At 37.9% G+C, this 12747-nt stretch overlaps 1 protein-coding gene across 2 annotated transcripts in view; it reads left to right on the top strand.

Annotated features, from left to right (window-relative positions):
- Positions 1-10603, top strand: part of PRELID2 (PRELI domain containing 2) — a 92320-nt gene extending 81717 nt beyond the window's left edge. Inside the window, exons 6-7 of one of the 2 annotated variants that reach the window (XM_036748433.1) lie at positions 5457-5526; positions 7086-10603. In XM_036748433.1, coding sequence (XP_036604328.1) covers positions 5457-5516 — 60 coding nt within the window. In that variant the 3' untranslated portion in view covers positions 5517-5526; positions 7086-10603. The remainder of the gene's footprint in view (positions 1-5456; positions 5527-7085) is intronic. The other variant, XM_036748434.1, reaches the window with a different exon arrangement.
- Positions 10604-12747: the final 2144 nt, after the last annotated feature.

Below are 12747 nucleotides of genomic sequence, written 5' to 3'. Positions count from 1 at the left end.
GGTGGGGGATGTGAAATCCAAAGTGTGTGGGGGTGTAGGCTTCCAAGCAGAAAGCTCAGGTTTGAGGGGAAAGAATACAGATTGGGAAGCCAGGGTTTCAGGACAGCCAGGCTGTGTCAGGCAGAAAGCTGAGGTCCAGGGGTCTCTGACTGGGAGTAAATCTTGGCTATGATTTTGCATGTAGATTGGTTAGATTTTATTCCTGATGAGGGTTAACCCCAGAAAAGCAACAGGAGTGTCAAAGTCAAGAAGGGGAAACTGGCCCCCCAACTGAAGATGCCTGGGGCAGAGGCAAAGGCAAAGTCATAATATTTAGCCACAGCTTCATTGGGGTTTCCCTGGGCTGGGTCAAACCACATGTGGATACATTTGCCACTGCCTTGGCCAAAAAAGCTTACGTTATAAGAGTGACCCCAAACGTTCTCACATAGGGAGGCTGGTGTTGGGAAGCAAAATGTGAAAGGGTGGCAGGCAGAGTCTGAATCTGACTCAGTTTTCACTGCCTGGCCATTTTTGCAGTCAACTACTTGACCCTTGAGTTTTGTGTCAGGGTATGACTGCTTGTAGAGTATAGAGTACTTTGTCCCAAGCTTGAGGGTCTGTGCTGTTGTTTTCAGAACTATTTCTACACAGCAAGCTCTGCCACACCAGCACTCCTCCTCCCCCAAGAACTGCCAACCCGGACTGGACTCAGATGTAGGCAGGCTCTGCACTCCTGCTCTGATCTGCCACTTAGCTCCTCCCACCAAGTGGGCCTGGGGCCAGAAGCAACTGCAGCTCTAGTTCTGTAGCTGCACCACCTCCACTATCCCCGGGGCGGTGGCCAAATGGTGAACTCCTTTCATTCTGTCTCTGCAGTTTTTTCCCCACTAACCTTCTCTGTTGTCTTTGCTGGTTGTGGGTTGAGAAGTCTGTTAACTGCCACAGCTCACTGATTCAGGGAGCTAGGGCCTGCTCTACCTGGCTCCTAGTCTGGTTGGTCCAGGCGCAGCCCACGCTAGGCTCTGCTCCACTCCGCTCCCAGTTCCGTGCTATAGACCTTACCCAGCCACCATTGAGGGTGTCCTGGGCTGGAGCCCTGCTTCCCTCTATTATTTCGTGGCTTCTGCAGTTCTAGAATTTGTTCAGAGCCATTTTTTATGGGTGTTTGGAGGGTCCTGGGGGAGAACTTTAGGCATGTCCCTGCTTTCCAGCTGCCATCTTGGCTCTGCCCCCCTGAGATGACTCCTTTTTTTTTTTTGGCAGAGCAATTGGGGTTAAGTGGCTTGCCCAAGGTCACACAGCTAGTGTGTCAAGTGTCTGAGGCTGGATTTGAACTCAGGTCTTCCTGACTACAGGCTGGTGCTCTACTCATTGCGCCACCTAGCTGCCCCTAAGCTGACTGTTGAAGGAAGCTAAGGATACAATGTAGTGAAGATGAAGGCGAGTGCATACCAGGCATAGGGAATAGTCTAAGAAAAGCCAAAAATGTGCAAGATGGGGTGATAAATTCAAGGAACAACTAGGAAGTCAGTCTTGATAAAATGTAGTATGTGAGGAGAGTTAGATGAATTCCATGTGGGATGGTAGGTTGAAACCAGGCTGTAGAGAGTCTCCACATTACATGACAGACTGAAGAGTTTGCATTTTCTCCTAGAGGTCATAGGGAGCCACTTAAGCTTTATGAGCAAGGGAATTCTGTAGTCAGACTTTGATATTTCTTACTGAAAAAATCCTATGCAATGACTTGCCCTACTCGATTAAAGTTTTTTAGAAATAGGTTTATACTCATTCCACTTGACCAACCATTCTCCTTAAAAGACTAAAATGGTAGTATAAAGGGGAAAAAAGAGAAAAATCAGCTGTCATATTGTGAATATAATTGATTCAATAAATAATGTTTTTCAATTCCCAAGGCAAACCTGAGAGGCTTCACTTATGTCAATTAGTGTTCTGTTCTGTAAATGGCGGCCTTCTTTATTTAGACAGATGGGCACTGTTCACCCATTTCTCACTTTCTGTGGAAGAAGCATGCTTTGTTTTTTTTCTTTTTTAAAGAAAGATCATCTAAATTTATGTATATAATTTTGAAAAAAAAGAACTTAAAAAGTTTTTGTGAAATTAGTGTTGTCTTTATTGAACTTATAACAGCACAATAGCTTTTTTTTTTAAGGGGGAAGTAGAGCAGGTAGAGGCCCCAAATTGGAACTTTCTAAAAGTTATAGGTCCTGACCTGAATGAGAACTGAGAACATTTTCCCCACACTGGAAATTTTACTTTATTCTCTCCCAATTCTATTTATTTTGGAAGGAGGCTGACCCAGCGTTTGCATGGTGTATAGTATGTCTTTAGCATTTTTTTTTAGAGAATATCCCCAAATTGCTGGTGATGTTTGGCACCTTCAACCAGAAGTTTCTGTAACTGGCACTGGGTCTTGCCAATAAGGTAGTTAATGTTCCTAGTGATGACCATATAAGTTGTCACATTGCCTTGTGGATCATCCAAGAAATTTGTTCAGTATTATGTCCAGTTGAATTTCTTTGAATTTTCTGTTTGATTCCTTGATCTTTCCAGAGTCTAGAACACTAGAACAGAATAATCATTCATCAGTAAGCATTTATTAAGCACTCTGTTTGAGCTGTTGTGCTTTATAAATGCTGGGGATTAAAAATTTTTTTTAAATGTCTCTGCCCTCAAGGCACTAGCATTTAATAGGGGAAAGGGTTCACTTTTTACTTCATATTCCCCAGTGTCTAGTACAGTGCCTAGCATGGAGTAGATGCTTAATACTTGCTTGTTGATTGATTGATCCATAACTCCTGGCCATCATCTGCCTAGCTTCCAGGACACCAAAATGAGAAAATTTCCTAGAGGATTTAATGCTTTCATCCTTTAATTCCTGCTATCCTGATTGGCGGTTGTCTCAGGTGCCCACTACATCTTGGCAAGGCTCCAATCATTCTTCACTTCACTCCCAGGCCATCTCCTTACTACCAGAGTGCTATCTTGAATTGCCCTTCACAACCTTCCTTCCTCCTCCCTCCCCTGCTTAGAACCATAATCATACCACTTCTTCTGGGTTCTAGAAAAGATATGTTAAATGGTGCCCCTGTGGTGCCACTCAGCATCTGTGTAACTTTCCAAGCCAAAATAGCCCCACCTGGATACTACTCCCATATATCATTGCCTCTCTTTATAAGTATGAAGGTTCCTTGAAGACAGGGACTGCCTTCATTTTTGCATTTGTATTTCTAGTACTTAGCACTTATCATAGGTCTTGAGAAACAAGCTTGACAACTACTTTTTCATTCATTCATTCACTCATTCGTTCTGTAGTTTCTTTTATCTGAGTCATGCCTTTTTAAACTTGCCCTTACTTCTCCCAATGAAGGAGAGACATCTGGCCTTTCCTTCTTTTCCCTGCATCTAGCCTTTGGCTTCCTTAGGGACTAATTTTAATTATATAATTGTTTATACTTTTACATCTCTGACATATGTTTGCTGTGTGACCTGGACAAATCACTTAAACTCCTAGTGCTCTAGATGACTTTCTAAGACTGTAAGTTTCAGAGAAGCTGTGGCTACCTGCATTGGGAGGAATTTGCTTCTCTGGAAGTTCTCTATATCGATGAAGTCACAGGTCTAGTCTCTACCTCTTCAGTTTATAATCTTTTTATTTTCTCCTATGAGAGGCTTTTCCCTTACACCACTGATTCATGGCCTTGTGATAAGTGTGCCAAGAAAGAAGTAGTGGTAGCCAGGTAGGGCCATTTCCATATTTGTACTTCCCTCAATTGGACAGTGAAGTACAGCTCTGTCAGGCAACCCCCTTGATGGAATTTGTTTTCTCATTGGTCTTCAGTTTTGTTTTGTTTTTTTTTTTGGTATTCCTTTCTATCTGGTTCTCAGAGAAAGATACTATCTCATATCTCAAAGAGACTTTAGAGATCATCTGGTCTAATGTCCTCATTTGCTGTAGATTGAGACTGAGGCTCTGAGACATGAGTTGCCCATAGCCTCACACAGCCAATTAGTTGCCTACAGTGTGGGGCCTAAAACCCAGTTTTTCTGATTCCCAGGACAAAGCTCTCTTTGCTTCAGGCACCACACTATCCGTCTTTTCCTTGATATTTTTGCTAAGGTGGACATGTGCCCTTTGTACTTTCCAGAACACACCACCATAAGGAGGCAAGGCTAAGTGGGCAGAGATTTACAATTTTGTCTTATAGTTAGGATGTTTGCAACAGCTGGAGGCAAAGGGAGGAAGGGGGGAGGTTTTCATTGTTTCCTTCCTTCGGTAGCTCTTCCAGCTTCATTACCAACAGTATCAGAGCTTCACTTCCTCCTTACCTCTGCCTCCTAGGGTCCATCTTCTGCATGAGACTTTTCCTGATCTTCCTCAATCTCCAATGCTCTCTCCTCTAAACTGTACTGAATTTAACTATTTCATATATGTTCATATTATTGCACTTTATTTTTATGCTGTATATATTTATATATGTACTTGTCTCCTTCGTTAGAATGTAAGCTCCCTGTGGGTATGTGATGGCAAGTGGGATGAGACGTTTTGCCTTTGTTTTTTTGCTTAAGAGTGCTTCATAGCACTAAGGCAGTCAAGTACCTTTGATGAGTCTTGCCTTTCAAATGTAGGCAAGTAAAGTGGGATTTGTTGTTGTCTTTTGTTTTGGAATGCTTCTCAGCACTGAGGTAATCAAATGCCTTTGAGTCTTGCCTTTGTTTCAATCAGGAGTCTTTGATTGAATCAAGAGTCATATATATATATTTCTCTGAGGTTGGCATTTTGTTTTGGGGGTTTCGCTCATTGGAAGAGTGGTTTCGTGGTTTGGCCAGATGACACTCTGGGTAGCCATTAAGAGTGCCCCCCCACCCCCACCTTTGAAAACCCAGATGTTGGTATTTCTCTCTCTCTGGTTACTCTGTATTGTGATTTGGTCAGACAGAAGCCCATCTGTTGATTTGTGTTATTTTGCTCTGTTTATAATTCCTGTTTGTAATTTCTGTTTGTATTTTCTCTGAAAGTTCTGGTTGCTGACTTTTCCCCCTGAACTAAGTGAATGATATGTGTATGTTTAATTAAAGTAAGATTGGTAACCCCTTCAAGTTGCTTTCCTTAGAAAAGCAGATCAAAGAACCTGTGCTAGCAGCCCTCCTGTGTACTGGTGTTATTGGCCTTATGCAGCCAAAGAACTGGCAAGTAGCATTGTTGTTACAGGATATGGATTGTTTCATTCTTTATACTTGTATGCAGTGTCGAGCACAATGCCTGGCACACAGCTTGTTGATGGATTGGAAATTCTATATTTGTGGCATGGTGATGAACCTAATTCTTTGAAACTGAAAATATGACTATATATTAATAGCTTTGGACTCCTTGAAGGAAAAGGGTGTGATAAGCAGGAAAGTACATGTATTTTAAATATGGCATAGTGATCTTTTTTTTTTCCTCATTCTCACAGGGAATTAGAATAATGGAAACTCTTCTGAAAGAACAGTGTGGGACCCCCTTATCTGAATAAGGAATGATCAGTGAGTATCAAAATCAAAGTCTGAATCAATTTCTCTAGCCATTTATAGAAAGCTTTATTGAACCAGAATTGTAGCTGTGTGGTCTGAAGCCCACGTAACGTGTGTTGTACTTCATTACCTATCCAATATTTTTAGTTTGCATTGTTTTTAGGCAAGATTTAGGATCACAGCTGAATTTCATTGAATAGTGGACAACTTGCTATAGTTCTGCAGCTCTGACCATGGCATGAGACTGTAAGAAAATTCTCAAGAAAGCAAAAAACTCAAAATGAATTGTGTCTCATGAAATTGCCAAGAATAGTGAAGGGGCCTTTTAAAACTGTGTTTAGAGCAAGAAGGGGAATGAGGAAGGGCCACTAAAGCTTGAGGCAACTGGCATGATATTAACAGATGACAGAGAGAAAATAGGATTATTTAATTCTTGGAGACAGAATTTAACTACTTTAAGTGCTCGAGTTTCTAGTCCCATATAATAACCTACATTCTGGGATACTGAAAGAACTTACAGATCTGATTATATAAATATCGTAGGTAATCATTCAGTCAGAAAAGAATTTATTAAGCACCTATTATATGGCAGATAGACACTGTCCTAGGCACTGGGGATACAAATGCAATGAATTAAATAATCCCTAATCACAACTCTTAATTATTGAAAGATCCTGGAATTGGGCACTGGAGGTTGCCCCCTTTTTTGGACTTCCTTGCTCATTTGACACCATTCATTATGGAGCCTAGACAAAAAAAAAATCGGAAGATGTGATGTTTGATCCACTTTATTGTCTTTGGCAACTTAGTTTTGCTTAAATTTTTGTTAGAGTATACATTTGGATGGCTTGTTTAAAATTGTTAGTGGTATCCAAAATCTTAAATTACTCCTGCTCTCATTTGTAACTGGTGAAGCTTGTACTGTTAAACCTACTCTTTCTCTTACTGCCAAATAATAATCACTTTCTACTCTTAAGTACGATGCTCATGTTCCAGGATACTATAAAGAGTTTTTAGTTTTGGTGGGACTTTAATATATCTGATACTCAGTTGAACAATCTGGCCTACTCTTCAAGTGGATATTGGAAAACCGGGAAGTTTAGAATGCTGTTTCATCATCAGAATAAAAGTATATAAATCTCACCAAGCCATTTGCTTGTGGCATTGCTACTGACAAATCATTTGACATGTTTTTGATTCCTTGTCAGTTTTGAATAAAACAAATAGTCCTGGCATCTGTTTGTTCATGCTTCTGACAGCTGAGAGAACCACTGCTTGTGGGAATTTGATAACATAGCAAAGTCCTATACCATCAGTATGATTAAGATCTCAATTTGAGTTGTATCTTACTCCTCATTTAGCTATTATTATTGTGAAGTTAGACTTAATAAAATGAGGTGTTGACTCTGTTTTAAGATCATTACTCTACAGAAATGTAATTTCTTCAAGAATGGCCCATGGTCATCAAATTCAAGTGACTCTTGAGTTGCTACAGAAAAATAGAGCAAATAACTATTGCTCAGAGGTGTGTAGTTATTAGATGATAAAGCCTTCTTTCTTTGTTTCATAAGGGGGAGTTGAGTCCATGTCTGCGGTTCCGAGAGAACAATGCCTTCGTAGCCACTGCATTTCTTAAACCTTTCCAGCCATAGAGTGAGGATGGCTCAAGAATACGGCATGGACAGCTTGAAGAAAAGGTGTTAGCCTTCTACAAGTATTTAAAAGGATACACTCTTTTGGGAGTATGGTTCTTTTTCCATTTGCTGAAAGAAAATGTGACTCTTGGGGATAAGTTCTTCAATTTGAATTTTATTTGAATTTTAATTTTTTTTACTTTGAAAATGAAAAAGACATGATATTTAGGATAATTTTTGCTAATTAGTGATGCTCTATAATTCTCTTATGCCATAAAAGCAACAAGAATTGTTTAGGAAGACTAGATAGTGGTCTTCTACATGCATGGAACACCACTATAGCCATAAGATTGTGTAGATTAGTAAAGTTAAATTCAACTCTTAGAAGAAATAAGGAATTGTACTTTGAACCTGAGATGGTCTGTGATAGTCAGGCTGTTGTTGGATTATGCGAAAAACAAATTACCTTTATAGTACATGTGTTATGATGATTTGATATCCTTTTTATAACCCTCAAAAGAAGAACATTTGCTATCTTTCCTATAATAACCATTTTATATTCCGATATTTTAGCTAAATCCATGATATTTAGTAGAGCATTAGGTTGGATATAAGGAGCCTTGAGCTTTAGTCTTTACTGATTCAGATCACTTAACTAATTTTAATTTTCTTATCTGTTCAGTGGGATAAGACTCGCTCTAGGACCCTGTTTGGGTTGTTAGGAAGGAATGAAAGAAGCAAGCATTTATTAAGTGTCTACTATATGTCAGACAATGTTAAGAGCTTTACACAACCCTGGAAGGTAGGTGTTATTATTATCCCCATTTTATAGATGAAGAAACTTTGACACACAAAGGTTAAATGACTTCCTTAGGGTCACACAGCTAGGAAGTATCTGAGGCTGGATTTGAACTCAGGTCTTCCTGACCTGATAGGCTCAGTGCTCTATCTGCTGTGCTACCTAGATCAAGTCAGATAATTGATGTGAAAGCACTTTGAAAAGATGAAAGCAGTACAATTATTTCTTAAAAACCACAGTTCAGTACTGCTTTATTCTATTAGAGAAAGACAAAATAAACAAAACATAAATGAAGTTCTTAATGGCGTTCTAAACCAAAGGTTTGGGAGATAATAACTTTCAAGTCATCTTAGGATAGAGAAAATGGACCATCATTGATAAGTCTCAGAAGGTTGTTCTTTATTGTTCATATTCAAACCTTCATTTTACTTCAGGCACCAATAGATTTTAAAGTTATTGTACTTTTCATGGCAAGCTTTCAATTGTGAATCTGTATTTCTTATATTTGTGTTGCTTGATTTTTGTTTCTCATGATAATTTCCCCTTGTTTTCTTGCTATATCATTCAACCTTCATTTGTACTGGGAGGAAAATATGAAGGCCAGAACCTAGAAGTTACTGTGGCTTTTCCATCCGTATGTGGTACATGGACTTTTTGAATGACAGCCTAGTTCCAAAAATAAGATGCAATAATTTTGCTCTTCCAGTGAAGTTGTATCTGATTTGCTTCTTTTCCTGAAGAACTTAAGGTCATTTACAGAGATTATCTTCCTCTCTTTTACATGACCCCTTTGAAGAAGTTAGGGATCTTTAGTATTATGTCCATTTTAGAGATAAAAAAAAACCTAAAGCACAGAGAGGCAGAATTTCCTTTATAATTGAATTGCTTAAGGAGTTTAAAGGTCAGCCAAAAAACCATTAGTCACTAATAGTCCTTTGCAGAGTTGCTTCTTCTAATTTGCTGGATTTCATCCTTCTGTGCATTCTCTACCCAAAGGTCACCTTTATAGTAAAGTACACTTCTTAGACTTGTGGTAATCATTTTTGCCTGCTCGCTTTATTTTTACAGGTATTGATAGCTTTGTGCATCAAATCTGTTTTGATATTCAATTTTTTTTATTGGTTATGGCTTATAATTTATTTTAATTCTATATACCTGTCATTGTCATGTGATCAGACATCTGAAACTCCCTATTTGGCTGCCCTGTTTTTCCCTCATCTTGAAACTGAGATGAAGCTGTAACTTGCAAAAATAGGAATAGTTTGGGAAGGTGTCTATTCTCAGCAGTTGGTTTGAGTAACCTTTAATCTAGTTGGTGAGTTTAGGTCACCAAACAGCCAACTGGAAAAAAAAATCTATAAAAGACATTTTTGCTAATCTATTCAATTATATCATGCACATTTCCAGTTGTTTTTGAAGGCTTTGTAATTGATTCAACCACTGGTCAATAAAGTTTTTAGTTCAGAATATGGAAAATACAGAAAATTCCATTTATGAGGAAAGCTGATTTAAGATTTTGCCTGTTATTGTTTCACCTTGGTAAAGTTTTATCCATTCAATCATACGCTGATGAAAGATGCAATATTTTAATATAAACTGTATCATGTGTTTTATATTCAGTAACACTTTATTTATCTGACACGTTGGTGGAATAGAATGATCCACATAAATGAATTTTACAGGTAACCAAAGCTTGCCATCTCAAGTGGCAATCTTTTAAAATTTTCTGATGGAAATTTTGCCAAAACGTATGACATGCTTCTTAAATAGTGTTCTAAACATAGTTTTAATATCTTCTTGTTGGTCAGCATCACGAATGTCAATCATTGCACTATTCTGTAATTCACTGAAACCCTGAGGCTGCTATCATAGTATATTAAGGAGTTTATCCCTACACTAAAAATCCCTGGATTGCAGTATTTTTTAAAAATTTAACTTGTTTTTTAAATACACACACACATATATTTTTTTTCTTTAGAATTTACAGTCAGCTGTAAATTCTTAGGTTCCAATTCTAATATGTAAGAGCTATAAACCTAGATAATTAGGAATGCTATAATCTTATATAAAATAAAAGCCAATAATTTCTAATGGATTGGGGTGCTATCCTATGAACATGGGTATATGGCTATCATGGCTGGTTTTTTTTTTGTCATTGCCAAGAGACTTTTTTTCATTGTCTTCTTGGTTCTTTTCTATAGTGGGTATGTATAATTTAGGATCATAGAATAATAAATTTAGAGCTGAAACAGATCTCAGATGATGGACTAGGTGCTATCTAGTCCATCCCTGAGAGGTTAAGTGACTTTTCCAATGTCTTACATGTGTGGTAATGATTATATAAGTGACTTTCAGATGAGTGTGACATTCTGTAATTACACAATTTAATTGTAATTAACAATTAAATCTACTGAACTATTGTTCAGTTATTTTCTTTAAACATTTTAAAGCAGATTCAATAATGTATGGATTAAAATTCAACTGAATATTTCTCATACCAAGCCCGTTATAGTTAGAAGATGCCTGATGAGGTATTTTGATTCAGTGTTACTGTGATTTAAGGGAGAGGAGGCAAATCTACTGAATGCTCTGTGTAACATTCTTGAAAGGAATAGTTAATAAATTGCTGTCACTATGAAATAAAGGTGTTTCAATTACTATTTGTAACTTTAATCTTATTTCTTTGGGTATCAAGCCAATTAGCATAGATTTTGTATAGGATTCAAATGGCCTGTATGTGTTAAGTTTCCCTTTCACATTGTAAGGATGTTAGCCACCATGTTCTAATTCCCAGAATTTTCATAGAGAAGGATATACCAAACCAAATCGTATTTTCACTCTAACCCTCAGGACACTAGGTGGCTCCGGTAGGGAGTTCAGTTCAGGTCTGGATCTCTCTGGTCTACTAATGGGTCTAGGAGGTCCTTTCCTACTTGTAACAGTTTTGAAGCATATATGGTAGGTAGGTAAACCAGGTCCATTTCTGACTAGTAAAGGGGCTAACCAGAGCCAAAACAAAACAAAGCAAAGCAAAGGAAAGCAAAACAAAAGACACTTAGCAGTTGATTCAGGATGGTCCCTTCTGCCTTCTACAGATTAATATGTAAGCCCTTGAACTTTCCTGGTTTTATACTATGGTATTAAAAATTGGTTCAAATCATGAAGTAACTGAACCCTTACCAGTGTTACTACCAATGGGAGTGTAAATTACATAGTCCTTTTGGGTTAGGATCTAATCCCTGGTTTATTTAAATTTTGCATTAACTATTATAAACTCAGCTTCATACACTTGATTCAGTGACCTTTGATTGCATAATACTGTGGAGCTGAATTATTTTGTTTTGGTTGATAATCAAAATGTAATGACTGTATTGGTCAGTCAACAAACATTTATTAAGTATTAAGTGCATACTTTGTGCCAGGCATTGTGTAAATGCACAGTGTCTGAAGAAATTTGGTTTTTTAATTTGGCAACTGTTAAGCACTTACTATGTTCAACACACTGTTAGGTGCTTTATCTTTGTTTCTTTTTGTGTTTTTCTATTTTTTAACATTTCAAACTCCTCAGAATTTGTATTTATTTTGATGGTTCAGGAAACAAAGTGGTACAATAAAGCAATTTTTATAAAAGTCAATCTAAAATTGCAAACTAAAAAAAAAACAAGTTAAGGCAGATTAAAAGAACAAAAGTTAAACATCTCTATTCTTAACCTTGGAGGTTAGTGCTTAAAAGAATTAAAAGGAAAGATAACCCTATGTTCAAAGTACTCTATGGATCTGCATTTCCTCAAAACTGTTGTTTGTAAGCCCCCATCAATTTGTTTATCTGTTTTGGTCCACCAAATGATAGAACTATTTCAAAGCAAAAGCATTTAATAAAATAGCATAAGAAAAGTAGCAAAACCAGGACATTTCCCCCTTAAATATAGGGGGCACACTTTCTTATAGTATTCACACCATCGGTGGGAAGAGTGGACACCCCAGGGAGGCATGTAGGAATACATTTGGCCAGGGTATGTGTAGTGGGATAATTCATATCAGTGATGCTAAAGGACTGCCAATGTTTCTTGTCAGCACATTGCTCCACTGGGTTCTTCTTTCTGGTGTTATGTGGCATTCAGTCTTCACCACGAATGAGATAATAGCATGTAGTCTCTGTTGGTGTTGTTCTGTGCAAGTCTTCTAGGTAACTGTTAGATGGTGCTCCATTGGTTTTGGGGCCACTGTAGGTTATTTCCAGGTGGGGTTTCTTTATTTCCTATTTCTGGCTTCAGATTAGAATCCTTAGCTGAGATGCTACCTTTTCCTTTCAAAAAGGGATGCTAGGCCCCTCTATTTTTCTTTTTAGTTTTCTTTTACTTGAATGTTTAAGCTACAGTTCTTTTTAGAAAGGTAAGGTCTTTATATACCCAGTTATTGGACTAGGAGTAAAAGGGAAAAAAATCCCTTAGCTTTTTGGCTTTTCCTCTTTCACAAAAAGTATATTGGTTCTCAGAACTTGCTTATAACAGGCATTTACTCTCTAAAAGCAGATTCCATGTTCTGGAACTAATATCTTTGGAACACAGAAAGACAGCCCCCCTTCTCCCCAATAGCTAGAGTTTCTTTAGGCTTTAAGTTCATTTTTTAAAACCTCTATGTCCTGTTTACTAAGGGTAGTGTCTCTGTCCAAAGCCTTTATTTAACTTATGGTTAGAAACTCCTGGAAGTAACCTGCTTAATGTATAATTACTAAGTTGTAACCACTCGGCATCAGTATGGGGTCTTCCAACAAAAGACAAAGGCTACTGAGTCTGAGGA

Source organism: Trichosurus vulpecula, chromosome 3, assembly GCF_011100635.1.
Source record: "Trichosurus vulpecula isolate mTriVul1 chromosome 3, mTriVul1.pri, whole genome shotgun sequence".
NCBI lineage: Eukaryota > Metazoa > Chordata > Mammalia > Diprotodontia > Phalangeridae > Trichosurus > Trichosurus vulpecula.
The sequence above is the reverse complement of the archived record's forward strand: the minus strand, read 5'-3'. Positions and strand labels throughout refer to the sequence as shown.